This window comes from Mangifera indica, chromosome 4 (assembly GCF_011075055.1).
Source record: "Mangifera indica cultivar Alphonso chromosome 4, CATAS_Mindica_2.1, whole genome shotgun sequence".
NCBI classification, from domain to species: Eukaryota; Viridiplantae; Streptophyta; class Magnoliopsida; order Sapindales; family Anacardiaceae; genus Mangifera; species Mangifera indica.
This window is the reverse complement of record NC_058140.1, coordinates 11,108,365-11,127,683: the sequence shown is the minus strand read 5'-3', so window position 1 is coordinate 11,127,683 and position 19,319 is coordinate 11,108,365. Positions and strand designations below refer to the sequence as shown.

Genomic DNA, 19,319 nt, shown 5'->3' with positions numbered 1-19,319 from the left:
ATTATTTATTATTTCACTCTCTAAAATATTTTTACTGTTTTAATTTCTTCACCAAATTATCTATTGGATATCAAAATCACATAATGTAATTATCCAATATTATTTGTCTTAAGCCCTATTCGGATTCACTTGTATACTTGTGACTTGAATATTATTATTCTTTTAAATTTATTTATAATAAAAAAATGGTTATAAATTTTGCTAGTAAAATAAATTAAAGATTTGACAATTAAATATTAATTTTCAAAGTTTTATTATCTCAATCAAAAGAAAACAAATTAACTACTATGTCATGGACGTAAAAACAATAAGAATGGTGGAAATAATTTATCAATGTAAAAAAATAATATAATTAAGGTAAGTGATATATAATAATTCTAAGAAGAATGTAAAAAACAAGATGGGCCAATCCGAAGCCTGAGCCCTTGGGCCCATCTTGTTTATATTAATTTTTTTACAAATTTAAAATTATAAATTTTACCATATTTTTACACTTTAATGTTATTAATTTTATTACACCCTAAAAACTTTAATTCAATTTTTAATTGTAAAAATTGAAACAATACAATAAACTTTAAATTTATCTACAATTAATAAGTATGATTAATATAAGTTATAACTAAGTAATAGATGAGTATTATTGATTTAGAGTTCAATTTAGGGTTTACAGTTTGAGATTAAGAGTTTATGATTCACTATTTAAGGTTTACGGCTTAAGGTTTGGGTTTATGGTTTACAATTTTTGATTTACAGTTTATGGGCTTAGGGTTTTGATATTTAGGGTATAAAATGTTTGGTGGTTTACATTTTAGGATTTATCATTTGCAGTTTATGGTTTATGATTTTTAATTTAGGATTTAAGGTTTATGGTTTTAGGGTTTCAAATGATTTAGGGTTTTGCATTTATGGTTTATAGTTAGGGCGTACAATTAGGGTTAGGGTTCAAGATTTGGGATTAAGGGTTATGTGATGTCTTATCATGCTGCAAATCCATTTCCATGCAAGCATGAAAATTTTATGGATTTGAGCATGTAATGTCTTTTGATAGGTTTTGTGTTTTTGATAAAAATCACAGATCTAAGTGTTAGTTTGGGTTACATTACATGAAATGTTTCTTCCCTTGTGGATCTAGAATGAGCAAAGTATGGTTTCAAGTGTTATTAGTGTAACACCCTCAAATACATTATATGGGCATTGATATCATTTCTTGGATTTTATTTTGATTCAAGTTAGATTCGAATTGAATCTAGGTCAAAAGTAGAAATAGAATTTCAATTAAGCTGAAAACAAGGATGAGACCTTGTTTGGGCTTGATGGTTGATTCATGTGGATTAAAGAAAGAAAAACAAAAGAACAAAAAGGAATCCTAAATTAGATGAGATTACCACCTATTTTAGTCGATTGCCACAAGGATCTTCTTCCACAAAAATAGCCAAAGAGAGAGTTGTGGGAGAAGGAACAATCGATAAGGAAGAGGAGTAAAGTCAATAACCTTGGAGGAGAGAATCAATAGCACAAAAGGAGGGAGAAATCAACCCTACTGCCAACCTCACTAGAGAAAATTGCAGGTAAGTAAGGATGACTTCTTTTTCTTTTGATTTGCATGAATCTTGGCCTAGTTTTTGTGCATGCTTAGGGTTGATTCTTGTTGGCTTTATGCATTAGATTTTGGTGCAACCATTGCAAGAAAACAATCCCTGAATCTTGAATATGTGTGGATGAAATCTTTATGTGTTTTACGTGTTGCATGTTGTGATGATTTGCTACCTGAACCTTGTTTATGGTCTAATTCATTTAAAGAAAAGAGACAAGTCTTGAGTTTTTATTTTTCTTGTGTTGCTTGTGAATTTCGTTGCTAGAGTGTTCCTCTTGCATGTGTTAGCATTTTTTTTGCATGTTGTGAAAGATGCAAGGGGCCTAGAATGCTTCCATGGGCACTGTAAGAGAAGGATTTATGGAAAAAAGAAAAAACTATTGCATGTTTAAAGAAGTTGTTGGGCTAGATGATAGGCCATGTTTGAGCCAAAAAATATGTCTATTGGGATGTCAATGAGTTTATGAAAGGTACCATGCGAGACCATCGCATATACTCTTGAATGTGATGATTTGGGTTATGAGTTTGGATTGATTTCTAATTGAAAAATTAGACCACAAGTACCCCAAGAATCAATCTATAAAGAGAAATTAGTACACTATGTGATGATGTTGGTTGGATAACATACCATGTTTTGGTTAGCAAATCTACCTATCTAGGACCTCGATGAACTTTTAAAAGGTACCTTGTATAAGTACTACATGCGGTCTTGAACGTGATGCTTTCGAGTTGTGAGTTTGAATTGGATTTCTAATTGAAAATTCGGCCACAAGTTGCTTCGTGAATCAACCTATAAATTTCTTTTTGATAGTTGCCGATTTTAATTTTGTTGAAAATCTTTTTTCGCTGTCATAAATAGGTTTTGAAATAAAGTTCTGCGTATGATAAAAGAAAACATGTTGAACTTTAATCAATTTTGGTGATGTACACCCAGATTCTAATTAGGTTGAATTGTATGTCAATCTATCAATTCGTACATTTGAGTATGATCGAAGATATATCATATTTCGAAGGAAAAAAATATATGGAAGTAAACTAATTATGAGTAAGCTAAATATGATTTAGGATTTAATAAAAATTGTAATTAATGTAATTTAGATTTAAGGTCAAGAGTTGTCGAGAGATACCTAAAGGGTAAGATACCCGAGAGAAAGATTCAGTATAAAAATAAGAAAAATACTCAAGAGGAGAGTCTATATGATCAAAGAGAGAGAAAATCCTAGATAGAGAATGAATTGGATTGAGATAAGTCTAAGAGTGTTTTAAGAGATTTGGTATCAATAAGGATTAGATATCCCACTGAAATTCGTGATTATTCAATACCTATAGGACATAGAGATTGAGATTATTAGGCTAGTAAATGAGTACTCGTGACTTAGACATACTTGTAAATAGAGTAAAGTTCGATAATTAATATCTTCATATTAAGAGATATATCATTGCCAAAACTATGGGTCTGTCAATTGACTACGACTTTTTAAGACATAGATAATTCGTTGATTGGGGGAGGTCTAGGACTTACTTAGACATAAAAAGTCTATTGATTAAGGGTCCATTGATTGATTTAGCCAAGACCATGAGTTCGTTGAATGGCGATAAGTGATTAGACAATTTAGACTAGAAAGAGATTGCCTAGAGAGTAGTCACTAGAGTAGGTTAGTTGATTCCTTGATATTCAGGTTAAATACTGACAACGTAAGATCAAGATTAAGATAACTTAGGTAGTAAAAAAAAGGGGACAAATTGAGACTTTGTAGGAGATCATCTTTACTTACTAAATTTTATATTCACTTTATTCCTTTACATTTTACAGGCGATAGAATTAAAGGTGACGATAGCGATGAGGCAGTGTGATAAACCAAAAAGGTCAACTCGAGTGCCTATCAAGAACTCAAGGTATGAGGATTGAGGCAGAGGTAATTTGCGTGGGACAAACAAGGCGGCGTACGACGTATGACGTGGACTGTGTTGTATACAGATTATGGCTTAAGAATAGGTCAATAGGAGAATATTTTCATTCAATAATTGTTGGCTATTTTATTGTCAACTAGTCGTTCCTTTTGTTTAAAGAAGTAGTTGAGTCCTGGGATGTATTTAAACTCTATTGAATAGCAATAAAGCAGAACAGAAATTTCAATAACATTGCAAGGTTCATTCTCACCTTAAGCAGAGTACTTTCTTTCAAAATTCTAATTAGTTGTGACTGGGGCCAATCATTTGGTATCAGAGCTATACAATATGGCTACCAACAAGGAAAGAATTGAGAATTTAGAAGTAGGTTTTGGGGGACTTCAGGATAAATTGAGTAGAATGGAGTTCGGTGTTACTGACAAACTACATCATCTAGAAACTGCCATTAGCAAAATCTCTGAAGTCTTGCTTACAAGGCAAGACCCTCTCTCTAGCAATATTAACGAAGGCAGCAGGCAGACCTCCAATGGGTGTTCTCGTGAAAACACAGAAGGCAGACGACCAATGTTTTCCTCCAAGTTGGCTAAGCTGGAATTTCCCACGTATTCTGGCGATGATCCAACTGAATGGTTCAATCGTGTCAACCAATTCTTTGAATACCAGGGCACTTTGGAGACACAAAAGGTGGCCTTGGCTTCTTTTCATCTAGAAGGAGAAGCAAATCAATGGTGGCAATGGATCCGTCGGGCTTATCAGGAGGAAGGGAAGAAGGTCTCATGGGGCATTTTTGTAGAAGAATTATGGTCTCGTTTTGGTCCTATGGATTGTGAGGATTTTGATGAGTGCTCATCAAAAATAAGACAAACAGGATCCTTACGTGACTATCAGAAGGAATTTGAGAGATTGGGAAATATAGTGCAAGCTTGGACCCAAAAGCATTGGTAGGTGCCTTTATAGGAGGTCTTAAAATTGAAATAGCAGATGGAATTCGGATATTTAAGCCAAAATCCTTGAAGGAAGCTATCAGTTTAGCCAGGATGAGAGACGAGCAGTTGAACCAGCAAAAGAAGGCTACACGTCCATTCAATAGGACTACTTTTGACTCTTCGCTGACGAAATTGAAATCTACTTCACTAATGAAACGACTCACTTGGGATGAGATGCAAAAGAGGCGAGCTCAAGACCTTTGTTATAATTATGATGAGAATTAGATAGCCTAAGGAAGACTCCATGGTTGTTTGGGTGGCCCTTTTGAGCCAACATGAGTTATGGATAAAGAAAAAATCACTTATGTTGTTTTATAAAGACAAGAGGTGACTAGTATTACAAATCTAAGGGAGTGTAATACCCCACAAGTAGAGACATCTAAGGTATTGGAGACCTCAGTTTTGAGTGTAGATATAAGTAATCGATCTCAATTGAAAAGAAAAAATTATAGTACTTTGACCATAATATTGGTGACTCAGAATGACAAAGAGACTACTTTAACAAGAATGAATCTGGGTCTTTGTGAGGGTATACCCATACTCACCCTCAAATTAAATAGTTTTAAGGATGTATGATTAGAACCACCATTAATTTAAAACAAAAAAATATTTCCATTTCTTACCTCATTATATCCCACCTCCATTGACAATATAAGTGGACTCACTTTTCATCTCAGTAATTATTCTTAGACTTACTTTATGATACTATTATAACTTTATTTTTTGATCATTATGCACATCAAGTTCTTTCAATTTTTTTTTTTTTTTTTTGCTCCTAGATTAGTATGAATCATATTTTTGCCTTTACATTCCGATGGTTCTTGGTGGTAACCTACACTTTAAAATATCGTGAATGGAAAAACTTTATATGCCAGCGGTATTTTCAAGTTTTCTTTTCCTACTGTAAGTTGCATTCTGTATCAAAATAGAATAATCAGTTAATTTTTGAAATATTTGCACATTATTAAACATTATTGCAAAAGCAGGAACAAAAAATTGATTAATCACGTTAAAAAATACTTAACTTTAGTTTTAACTCCAGTTAAAAACCACCACAGGGTTATGAGAAATTTATAACATAATGGTAAATATTCTAGTTCCATTAAATTAATCATGGTAGCTAAACTGCAGAAAGAAACATATACAATCATGTGATATAATTGTAACCCACATGCCGTAACCAAGCTTATAGTTCTCTTATAGTACAAGTACAATTATAAACTGGTAAGAGTTATATTAAGGAATTCCGATCATATTCTTTTCACACTGTCACCGTGGACGACTACAAATCCCTCGCTTGCAAGTGTTGTAAGTGCACCTCTCAGCTGAATTACACAACAAGAATAACCATCAGTCAGTTCATTCGCTTCAACTCAGCTCCAGAGTGAGAAAGACTGGTATATACTTACATCTTGAAGGTGAGGTTCACTTCCAGAACTCAGCTTCTTCAGCTCTTCCAGTAACTACAATATTTAAGGTTTTGAAAACAATGTTATATATGCCTTTCATCAAATGTAATGAGGTTAATTCAAGTAATTTGGCACACCTCCATCAAGCGCATTGAGGGCCCTCCAAGTTGCATCTTCTCCATAATTATGTTGCGTGTTGTGGATACCAAATTATCACGTCTCATCCGTTCACTTGCCGAAACTCCAGTAGTTATGAGATCCATGTCAATAGTTCCTTTAAGGGAAGTTAAAAATAACATTTTAAGACCCTGTTTATCTAGGTGGTAAAAAAGATCAAGCAAAATGGTGATTGAAGTGCTTTTAACTAAGTACCAGTAGAATGATCGGTAGCTGACTGTTGCATTGCAACTTCCAGGAGCCGAAATGCCTCCATTACATCAAGCTTTTCAACCTACTTGCAGGATAACAAACATATATATATTACATTCATGTTGAACCACTTTCACTGTCAAGCAACATAAGGGCAATAACACTAACCCACTCTGAGAATCGAATGCGAGCTAGGGCCTCGCTAAGGCGTATCAAACTCTCAATTTGCCTAGGTGTTGCTGTTATCACCTGTTAAATTACCAGTCCAAGACAAATGCATATATGAGGCATTTTTACATATTTAAAAACCAGAAAGTATATGACTCAAAACTTCGCATTCAGAGCTCTGATAAGACACTATATCTGAAGCTCTTGAGTATGAGTAATAAAATTGAATTAGATACTTGCCAATACATCAGGAAAATATCAAGGGTGAAACCACCTTGAGAGTAAAGTCGTGTGGGGAAAAAAATACAAATTCAGTTTACAGATTATTCTTAGTGCCCTTAAAGTTACTTGATTGAGTGTCATAACCTTAGTTGTATATTAATTAATAAAATGAGAAACTCTTATGAGTCTAAAAGATTCGTTATCAATTCTGTCAAACAATCATGGATGAGAACTGAAGGAGGAAATGTCATAAATAAATTATTAGCTCCAAACCTTTTTGCTGCTGCCAGGGAAATTCCCTCTTCTCCTCATCTCAACATATCCTCGAGTTAACTCTTCGGCAGCTTCATCAGATAACTGTGGATGAATATGCTTTCTGGCATAGCTCAAATATTCAGTTAATGTAGCAACATCTAGGACACCCTGCTCTGCACTCTGCAAGTGAATACAAGTAATCTACTGATCAGCAAAAAAATTTCCCAATATAGGTCCCTCTAAAAAGAGAGTTGTGATAGTAAACCAGACCTCAGGATTCTCAAAGTGTAAGGCAACAATATGCTTAGCAAGTCGTCTATCTGTCTGTTCATCAGCTTTGTCAAGAATCAAGTAGATCAAATCAAACCTGCAAAGGATCAGCAATTGAAGTAGCTCTAGTTAGCAATGGCCATCTAGTATTTTTAATGAATAGTCTTGCATTAGTATGTATTGACTGTTTAAACAAAAGCACATGTCAATTTATGGATTGCATGGGATACAAATGGCATCTTCTTACCTGGACAACAAGGTAGGAGGAAGGTGTATGTTGTCAATCACAGACAAGCGAGGGTTATAGCGTGAGCCACTTGGATTTGCACAAGCTAATACAGAAGTCCTGGCATTTAGGGAAGCAATTATTCCAGCCTTTGCTATTGAAACAGTTTGCTGCTCCATCACCTGGGAGATATTGAAGTAAAATTTAACACATCCTTCAGAAGAAATACAGGAAGTAAAGATTTCATTTATGAATATATCAAGAAAATCAGAAACAAGTTAAATGATTTCCTTTTCTGATCTTTTTAAATAAAAAATAAATTAAAATAAAATAAACTGAGCGCTTTATACAATGGTCAACTGAAATTTGTGTGTAAGTGGACCAAATGTGAAGAGTTAGGAAGACAGGCTGAATCTTGTGTGGCAATGTAAAAGCAAGCACATCTCAATGTTATAATCTACAAAAACATTTGTGTAAGGGAAAATAGTTCGTGTAAAATCTTTCCTAGATCACAAGACTCAATTTAGTTGGGGAAAGACAACCAACCTCATGCAACATGCTCCTTGCATTCTCAGACATTTTGTCAAATTCATCAATGCAGCAGATACCTCTATCACTCAGAACCAAAGCTCCACTCTCCAGGACCTACAAATTAGGTCATTAATATCAAAAACCTTCACAAATGCACAATTTATAGGTGAGAGAAGGATGAAAAGAGTATAGAAAGATCGCACAAAAGATGTTATCATACAGTTTCCCCGGTTTCAGGATCTTTTGTGACATAAGCTGTCAAACCAACAGCAGAGCTTCCCCTTCCACTGGTGTAAATGCCTCGTGGAGACAGTTTGTGTATATATTGGAGCAATTGGGACTTGCTAGTTCCAGGATCACCAACAAGAAGGATATTGATATCACCACGGAAGCTAGCACCTGATGGCAACTTCAAGGCATTCCCGCCAAAAAGCTACATTAAGGTTGACAAACTGGACATCATCATTTAAGTGCAAAATTATATGATATTAACTTACATATCAGAATCTCAAGATTATATGATATTAAATAACATATTGGAATCTCGATAAAGCAGTCATTACATTCAGGGGCCAAACTAATACCTGACAAAGAAGACCTTTCTTCACATCATCTAACTCCCAGATATTTGGTGCCAAAGACCTGGTCAATGTTTCATATATATCAGGTCTTTTTGACAGCTCTTTCAATTGCTCCACCTGTGATGTTATAAAAAAAAGGCATGAGCATATTATATACAATATAAATTGAACATTTCCCTAAGGAGAAGAGAGATATACTTTTGACTCATCAAATTGGATTTCTTCCTCAATTCTAGGTTGGCTATTATCAACTTCCATATGATCCTCAACAAGCATTCTTGATTTGTTCGTTTTCTTTATATGAAGACAGTCAATATAGGTCTGCAATAAAAAGAAGGAACTCCTTACATTCAGACCATATCAATATTAAAGAGAATCAAATAAGTGGATAGCAGATCAAATACATGCCTTAAATAATGATTTCACAGTTCTCTGTGTTGGCCCAACTCGGACACTCATAGCCCTGTAAATCCCAGTGACCTGTTAAAAAAAGGGAAAAAAGATCAGACATTAATAATGATCTGGAACCATTTTGAGATCATACAACAAGATATATTGGGGTTTTACCTCAACTCTGTCACCTGGCTTTCCGGCATCCACCAGCTTGTCATGCATCAACAAGCTCACAGTATGAGGTGTTCCACCCTCAGGGATCTCATCAGGTGTCTCCTGCAGCCTCACAATTTGCTTATCAGCGAACCTGAGTTTTGAAGCAGTAAGAGTTGTTATATTCTCATAGTTATCCGGCACACCATGAACTTCCAATTCAAAGTTTATATTTCCATTTCTTGGAACAACTACGCCAATCAATTTAGCTTTTACTAAATTGTACACTCCCAACTCTCATAGTATTACAAAGTTTGTATGCTATATAATGAAAGGAATAGCCAGAATAAACTCACCAAAATATGAAAATCATTTAATAGAACACATTGATAAACTAGCTTAGTTCAAAGATCACCACAATTTGCTCAACATTGAGTCAATCAGCTTAGCTAAAAACAAAAGCTTTGAGTTACCTGCATCGATTGTGCACCATTGTCATAGAATTTTTAGCCACACACTCTTGCTTCGAGCATTGAGTAGGCTCGTTTATTCGTCCTGATGACACACAATAGTCAAGCAAACAACATATTCTACAACATTAAAACAATAAACAGAACAGTCAAAAGAATATACCTCTATCCACCACAACAGGGTCTGAATAGTATCCACATACAAGACACCTAAATACCGCCTCCCTAATCTCTGGTATTATTGAACTACACCGAATTATCATCCCCTTCAATGAGACCATCTTCTCAATATCTAAACAAATAAAATCACACTAAAATCAGCCAAAATTATCATTGCACAAATTTCAATCAAAAACACTAGAAAATAAAAAACCAAACCAGATGGGTTGAGACTTCGCATCGAAGTAGAGCTCTTGAGATTAAAAATCCTAACTTGCACATGCTTGTCAAACAAAGGATTAATCAAGCTAACAATATCCATCAACACAATATCAAAAATGGCCAAAACCTCGAGAGGGTACCTAACCATTTTGTTATACAAATCAGAATCATAATCAAACACATCATGTGCATCAACATCAATCCACTCTCCTTCCATTTCAAGAACCCTATTTATAGCCCTCATATACTTCCCTTCTCTAAAAACTTCACTTTCACTACCACTTAACAACTCTGCACTCTCTCTAAAGTGCTTCAGAAACATCTGAATTGCCCCCTTCACATCTTGAACACTAATATTAGTGCCCCAAACAAAGGTAGGGGTAGTTTCGTCCATGTCGTCCCCCGCTTCTGAACTTGGTGGAGCGTCATCGGTCGAAGACGGTGACATTGCGGATTTTCGGCCGCCAGTTCTGCGATTGGAACGAGATGGAGTAGTGGTTGGGGTCTCCGCTGACGAGGCGAAGCGGGAGTGATTAGCAGGTGGAGTAGTTGCATAGGCTGAGGGTGTTGAGGAACGGCGCCGTCCATTACCCCGACCACGACGAGGGCGCGAATTGTTGGCGGGTGACGACAACGTGTTGTCGATTGGAGTCGAAAACGAGTCATCTGGAGAAGACGGACCTGAAAATATGAAAAAATAAATCAAAATAAATGCTAAGAGTGACAGTCATAAAATGAATAAAGATGAAATATAGAAGTATTCACCGCCATTGTTGAAGTTGGCGTAATCGGAATCGGAGGCCATGGCGACAAAGAGCGAGCGGGAGAGAGAGGGATTCGGAGTTGGAGGACAGAGATACGGGCACAAAGTGTTTGTTAAGGCGATTTGGCGGGAAATGACTATACGTTTGGCGCCGTGTTAGTATGTGATGGAACAGGCTGGGCCGTGTGGTAGAAATGGCCAGCCGAGCCCATCGTAAATTATTCTTATTTGTTAAATATTTATATAATTTTTGTGCTTTATTGTGATTTTCTGATCTTGATCAAAAGTATTTGATGACAAAACTTTGATGAAGTTACAATCGCACAAAATACCATAAATCTTGGACTGGGTGATATGACGCATGAGGTGGTCAAACATTGTGAGGTTACTTTATTACCAGTAGAACAAAGTAAACCACCCCAAAGTATACATGAGTTATATAAATATGGAAAAGTACGTCATGAACATGAAAAATATGATTTTCTTGTAACTTGACAAAATGATGTATTGATCATCCAAGATGATGAGCCTATGACCTAAGAAGACGCTAAACATGTCCAAATTGTATCAAATAACTAAAAATTGTAAAATTTGAAATGAATTTTATGTATTAGTATTAAATATAGACTTAGGTAGATTCACACAAAGGGATAATACCTATAGGGTGTAATTAAGTATTCAAAAAGAAACTAACATGGAATGTAACATGTATAAGTATAAAACATGATTGGTTGTTAACTGTTTCAAACAAAAATATGAGATTGATTATGATAAAATCTTTTCATCAATTGCGATACTTAAGTCAATTAAGATTTTGCTTGTGATTGTTGTATACCATGAACAACTTTTCTAAGTGGAAACCTTATAGAGGATGTGTTTATGGCCAACCTAATGGTTTTGTTCTTAAGGGACAAGCTAATAAGGTGTACAAGTTGTAAAGACCCACCTATGTACTAGAGCAAACTTATAGGAGTTGGAATATTTGTTTTAACGAAGTTGTAGTAGATTTTCGTTTCATAAAAAATGAAGATAAGTTATATGTATACAAGAAGTGAGTGGGAGCATAGTGGTATTTCTAGTATTATTTGTCAATAACATATTCATTATAAAAAAAGATGTACCAAACTTGAAGTCGATGAAAGCTTCATTATCTAAGTGCTTCTCCATGAAGAACCTATGAGAAACAGTTTGCATCCTCAGAACAAAGATTTATGGTGATAGATTATGTAAACTGTTTGACCTAAATAAAAGCACATACTTGGACAATGTGTTAAAGAGATTTAACATGAAAGAATTCAAGAGAGAATTTCTACCAATGTCATATGGCATTGAAGTCTTTAAAGAGATGTATCCTTAGACCAAAAAAGAAAGAAAGAAGATTAGTAAGATCTCATATGCATTTACAATTAGATTCATCATGTATGCCTAGAGATGTCAAATGGGTTGGGCTAGCTAAGACTCAACCTAAAGCCTAGCATAAAAGCTCGATACGATAAGGCTCAACCCGACTTGTTACTGTATATATATATTAAAAAAATTAATTTGAGGGTAGAAGCCTTGCTTTTGTTGTGTGATAGAATTCTACCACACAATAGAAGCCTTATTTAAAATATTTATTTATTTATTTATTTATTATTATACACATGATTGAGACAATCATGTGTATAAAAAATTGGATTAAAACTGAATTCAAATTACAAAATTTCTATTGCTAAAGCTATATTTGAAGAATTCACAAATTTTGATGTTGAAGATGAGTAAATAGATGATATATATATTATTATATTCATTTTTGTAATTATACAATATGTAAATTAATATATTTATACTATGTTATAACATTTTTCATGATGTAACCATGATATTCTTTTGTTACAAGTGAGAGCTTATCAATAAAATATTTGGAATACTATCATCAATTTTAATAATTGAAAAATAGTTTAGAAAAACATAATTTTAAAAAATTAATTAATTTTAAGCTAATCTAGTATTGTAGGGTTTGACTATATATATATAAGGTTGAGTCGTTGGTCTTATATTTACCATAGGCTGCTTAGCCTAGCCCATGGGTCAACCCACCCCACCATCTCCATGTATGTCACATTATGCACTTAGGTTATTGTCTCATATACTTTGAATATGTATTAGATATCAATTGAATCCAAATGAGTGTCACTAGACAACTATTAATAATATCTTCAAGTTTCTGAAAGTGATTTAAAAATATTTTCTTAGTTTACAAAGGAGAGGAATAACTCAATGAAAGAGGATACAATGTATCAATAATAATATTTGATAAAAAATATGCATTGCATATGATATCATCATATCCAGATATAATAATTTATATCATAAATGACGAAGTTATAAGATAAAACATGTAAAAGCTAAAAGAAACATGGAAGGTCAAGAAAGTGAAGTGAAATGGAGGTGCCTAGACGTTAGCTTACTTAACTAAGTGAGAAAACCCACATTTTTTTTTTTTTTTAATGTTTTGTAGGTAAGCAATTGCCATGAGATGCAAGTTGACGATTAGTAGTGCATGAGGGGAATGTTGGCTTATGTGATATGTCATTTTTATTATTATTGTTATTCTCACAATAATACAATTGGACTTCTTGTTATATTTGATTTTTTATAAATATTTCTTCCATGTTTTATCTGTAAAATTTTCATATTGGTTTTATGAATGTTGTTAAGTATTGAGATTTCAACCTTTACTTTATTTCCGCTTATATTAAAATATGATCGTGTGCATGTTTGAAGTTAAATCTAAATAGTAACACATTTTTTGAATACACATTCTCTCTAGAAGATCGAGTAATTTTAAATTAAAAATAAAATAATATTTAATCATATGATAATATTTATTTATAATATTACCCAATTTCAATTATATCTTCATTTGCAACCCCACTTATGATATATGTATCTTTTCTCAACTAAATCAGATTGCCTTTGTATGCTTTCTGGCTAGCTTGCAAAGGCTCATGGTAAAAGTGGGATTGACAATGACGCGTTGACATGAAAATGGTGAAGCCAAGGTGACCAGTCCGAAACTCCAAGTAAGTAAAATAATGAGCCAAAGGGAGGTACAAAAGCCAAATGATTGTCGTGTCATAGAAAGCTTCTCCACATATAAGAGCAATGTTGTGCAAAATTAACTTTTAAGAGAGGGTTATATTTGAATCAAATCGAATTTGAATTCAGGTTTGTCAAGCTTGTATAAATGAGCTCAAGCTTTAACTAACTCGTTATTAAAATGATATCGTTTTAGTATATATTGATATAAACGATGTCATTTTATATCAAAATTTTTAATTTGAGAGTTTAACAAATAGCTCGAATTCGAGCTCGAAGTTACAAGCTTGAGCTCGCTTAAATTCATTTAGGGTTGGCTCGTTTCTGATTTATTTAAACTGAACTTAAACTCGAGTTCGATTCTAATCTAACCCTAATATATCATAATATAGTTAAATATTATTTGATTTTTAATTCAAAATTATTTAATTATTTAATGATATATATCAAATATGTATCTATTTGTATGCTAAAAATATGTATATATAGTTTTATTATAAAGAGAAGTATGAGTAGAGTAAATTACATTTTGCCACTGAAGCTCAGGCCAAAACAGTATGCATCAATAAAATTTTCACTTAAAATTAAATTTAGTTTTAAAAAATAATTTTATTATTCTTATAAATACTTAAATATAATAGTTTCACTCTTTAAAAAATTTGAAAAATAGCAATTCAACTCATGAAATTATTTAAAATCCCTAATTGTTGATACCCTCAATAGAAGATTGTTCGGGTCTCATCGCCTAAACCCTAAACCATTGCCACAATATTTTTCTCTGTAATGTGAGATCATATTTGTAATTTCTTAACACATTTGAGTCATCAATGGAATATTTTTGTGGCTTTTTATGTTTCATTAAAAAAATAACAAAAATCAAAACTTTAATTTTCTTATATTTTTTATGTGACGGTATAAAGTTTATTTAATTTGATTTAATAATTCTTTTAATTATCTCCACAGAGTAATTTAAGTGATAAAAGAGGATCTTTTATATATAAAACTTGTTTATAAAGTGTTTTTTTAATTTTCTTTTTTCTTTTCCATTTCCTTCAAAATCAGTTATCAAAGTGAGATCAGAGATTCTAAAGCAGGGACTGAACTCCTGGATTTTAATTTTCGCAAAGGTATTTTTCTTCCATTGTTGATTTTCCTTTGTAACACTTTTCCTTGACTCCTAATTGCTGCAGGAGATTTGAGTTAAAAATTTCTTCTTTTTCATGTTAACCTGAAAGTAGATTAGAGTATGAAACTTTAAAGAAATTGGATCAAACACTTCCATTCACAATTTTTTTTTTTTTTTTGGTTGGTAATCGGGCGGCTTTATCGCCGCAACCATTTTTCATCGGATCTCCACCTACTAGAACTTCAAGTCCTCAATACCAGTTGGCACAGTTTGGGAATGAGAAGTTCACTCCCCGTTCGGCATTACCAGCACCTTCTTCTTCATAGCCGTCAATGAGAGGTGGATATGTGAGGATGAAGTTCGGCCACAAACTCGCTGCTTTGAGGTTGAAGAGCCAAGATCGTCATAATCACAATATCTCAGCTATGACAAGATATTGTTTCACTGATGATTGGATCAAATGGAGAAGAGAGAGTGGATGGATTGAAAGGTTGACAGTGTGGGATAGATAGTCGGAAAAAAGAGGATAATAAAAGAAAAATAGGTAAAAATGAAAAGAAATGATATCTAATTTTTTTATTTTATTAATTTTAAAAATAAAATAATAAAAAATAATATGATAATTTAATATATTTTACTAAAATTCTTTAACATTAATAGACAATATCAGATAAAAAATTAGTAATATTATACGTATTTATTTTGAGTATATAAATGAATATATATATATAATTAAATATTATTTTATCTCTCTATCTAACTTGAGATACAATGATCAGACTCATAACTATTACATCAGATAAGTCAAGATTTCACAAACGTGACAGAAACTCGAACCTAAACTTTTATTTTTAAAATTCTAATATTCTATTAATTTTACTAACCATTAAAGTTTATATATTAAATATAAAACTATTTATATACTGACTTTTGTGGAATAGTTGATCAAACATATAAACAATAAATTTAATTTAGAATACTAAACAAATGAATAGATTTAATTTAAAATACTCAACAAATTATTAATAACAAATTAGAAAAAATTAGAGTCTCTTACAACAATAAAAGACAATCACAATATCAATAATTTCTTATCTCTTACTACCTCTCCACCTAAAAAACAATCTGAATCTATTAATGAAAATGAAATTATTACATAAGTTCCAATATATATTTATAGTTCTATAATTCTAAGACCTTTACAATCAAAAGTTCTCAATGAATAAAAAGTACAAATAAATGTGTATTTATAAAAGATATAAATATGATAATGGTATACCATAAGCAATAAAACTATACATATCTATGAACAATATTATATATATATTTATTTTAAATATATAAATATATATATATATATATACATGTTATCACATAATTATGTGTTATTTTATTTTTAATTATATATATCATCATATGATTGAATATTATTTGATTCTTAATTCAAAGTCATTCAATCATGTGATAACATCGAGTTTAGCCACAGCGAACACAATTTAGAAATTGAACTACCAAAAGTTGTTTATTAGTACTTGAATCAGCGGCTAAATTAATATTTAGAAGGCCAAAGGACAATTTCTCACTTAAGTTTATGTGTGTTCTCAAAGTTATACCCATGAGATTTAAAAAGCCAAAAGTTTCATCTATCTGTTAAAAATCTCAGTTAGAGTTAAGGGTAAACCTATTATTTAACAAAAAAACTAAAGTTTTATTTTGTACGCCCCTCAGTTTGAAAATATCATAATTCCCCCTCACCTGAAGTTTGAAAAATTAAAATTTTTCCTCTAAAGTATGCAAACTGTCATCGAAGATGATGAACTTTGTCATCTTTGGTCACGTTGGCTCTCTTCCTGACTTAACTCTCTTTTTCGATCACATTTCAACCATCGACAAAGCCTATTTCCTCTGAAGAAGATGAAATCATCTTCCTCAAAGGAAATAGGCTTCATTGGTGGCTAAGATGTGATCGACATGGAAATTTAAGCTAGGAGGAAGAGCTAATGCAACCAAAAACGACAGTCTTCGATGACGATTTGCAAACTCTAAAGGGAAAATTTTGATTTTTCAAACTTAAAGTGGGAGAATTATGAGATTTTTAAACTAAGGAGGCAAACATAATAAAATTTTAGTTTTTAAATTTTTTTTATTAAACAATGATTTTATTCCTAACTATAACTGAAATTTTAAACAAATGAGTGAGATTTTTGGTTTTTCAAATCTTACAGGTATAACTTTGAGTACAGACTTAAACTTGGGTGGGAAATAGGCCTTTGGCCTATTTAGAATAGTGGGTTAGGTTTATGTCAAATCTGTTAGGTGAAAAATGCAAAAGTCTCCGGCAAAGCATCAACCAAAATGATTAACTCTTTAGCTTTGGTATATAATAGTTCACAAGTTTCACGGCATAAGTATTAAATTTTGTTATGGTGTTGCTTTATAACAAACCCATTTGTTCTAAAAATTTATGGATTCATACTTGAAGTCGAACTCGAAACTAAAACCTAACTTAGCTGACCATTTCCCAGAAACCGGAAAGTTTAATGGCATCCTTTACTTTCACTGTGTAAGCAACTCATTTCCCATATTAAATTTTTAAATGATGGAAGTGATTCTGTATATGATTCCATCCACTAGTAGATTCTATATATAACTAAGAGCTCATCTACATTTATGGTAGTTTTGTACATTTTTTGCCAATGATCAACGACTTTCATTACCATACTTTAATTTTAATAATCAAGATTATAAGCTAAGATTAAAAAAATTAAATTAAATTAATGACAAAGAATCAAAGCATACTTTTTCCAAGGACTTTCTCAATATGCAACACAAAGAGTTACATCATGAACACAAAGTAGAACTTTTTAAGTTAATTTATTCCAATGCAATATGCACAGGAACAGCTGATTAGAGTAATTAATAAATCATAGGGTAACACCTAAACTTTGTTTATAATGTAATCTACATTTATCAATCGACCAACCTTTTAAGATAAAGTTCTTTTTATACACCTTCTTGCCATATAGCTAGATAATGAAAGTATATTTCATAAAAGCAAATGAAATAAATTAAGTGAATACTGTTTAGGGTTTTGAGATAAAGCATCTATAACATTCTCCTTCACTAATTTACTAAAGCTAAAACAAAAAGGGCTAAAGAACAACATTCTTCTTTAAGTTGAGTTGCATAGTTTATTTATTGATTGAACCCTTATGCTACTTAATTATATGGTGTTATATTCTAATCTAACCTAAAAAACCCATCACTAAGAAGTTTACTTTTGGGCTACTTTATATTTTATATATCAATTCTCTCGGCATCGTAGCTAATTGCAGGATCTCTTCCTACACAAGTTAAGGAGTTTGTTTTTCAAGACTAAATAGTGAAAGCCATTTCGAAGCTCAATCTGGGAGATGAGAAGAATCAACAGTGTATTCAAGACTGAAAAACAAAGACTTCTGTGTATAAAATTAACCTGCAGCAGCAGCTGGTTCTTTTTTCGAGTACTGAAGAGGATATATTCATATTTTTTTTTATGGTAAGCGGATATATTCATATTCCAGTGGGTATCAATTATCTTTTGCCATGGTTAGTGTGATTATGAAAGGTCGCAACTTTGTTATAAAATATTAAGCATGGCGCTTACGCAGTGGTTTCCAATTAAAGTTATTATCACGATCTAAAAATTCACAAGATGCCTAACTAGTCTTTTTCTCTCTAAACCCTTAAACAATTCAACCTTGAGAGGCTTAGCTCTCATAGCCCCTACGGCCGATTCTCCTCCAGGTTTAAGTTTTCAACCATTAAACTATATATATTTATAAATGCTGTACTAGTAGAAAAAAGAATTTGTTCAGATGTTTATGCATGCATTGAATCAACTTAAAATAATCCCATCACTCTACCAGCTGCCACAAAACAAAAAGCAAATTAATAAAGCTACCAAATAGTTGCCTACTGATAATTATAATCAAACAGGTGATTAACTGTTTGAAAGTTAAGTAAACAAGATTGCAGGTGGCTGCATATCTTTGCATCAACACATTTACGTTAATAATATATAAGTACTGAAGAGTTCAATATCGGGCTGTATGCATGATTTTGTGCTGTGTATTGTGTGTATTCTTGATGAATATTTTGGGTTTGATGTCCATGTGCATTGGTGAAACAACCCTCAAATATAAATAGTTAAAAATTTCTGTGGAAATCTTTATGGTTTGTCCCTCCAAAATATATAAGAAGATGATAAATAGCCAGGGTTCAACCCAGCAAGGGAACGGGAATTCGGGGAAAAAGTTGCTTTGAAGTTGATAAACAACAATTAAGTTAAATAATCCTATACTTAGAAGAGAATAACGATAAAGAATTCAACAAGAAGACAAACTGCAAAATCTATCAGCACCATATATATATATATATATATCACAAAG

General features: G+C 32.5%; 1 protein-coding gene across 1 annotated transcript; it reads right to left on the bottom strand.

Annotated features, from left to right (window-relative positions):
• Positions 1-5,528: 5,528 nt before the first annotated feature.
• On the bottom strand, positions 5,529-10,824 carry LOC123213113 (DNA replication licensing factor MCM4). Its single transcript, XM_044632474.1, has 18 exons — positions 10,685-10,824; positions 9,917-10,600; positions 9,702-9,830; positions 9,542-9,623; positions 9,090-9,222; positions 8,931-9,002; positions 8,721-8,843; positions 8,526-8,639; positions 8,162-8,374; positions 7,957-8,055; positions 7,432-7,592; positions 7,185-7,281; positions 6,933-7,094; positions 6,438-6,518; positions 6,273-6,351; positions 6,038-6,174; positions 5,901-5,954; positions 5,529-5,816 (listed from the first exon to the last, which is right to left on the bottom strand). The coding sequence occupies exons 1-18, from the start codon at positions 10,722-10,724 to the stop codon at positions 5,742-5,744; spliced, it is 2,535 nt and encodes an 844-aa protein (XP_044488409.1). The 5' UTR covers positions 10,725-10,824; the 3' UTR covers positions 5,529-5,741.
• Between the last annotated feature and the right edge of the window lie 8,495 nt (positions 10,825-19,319).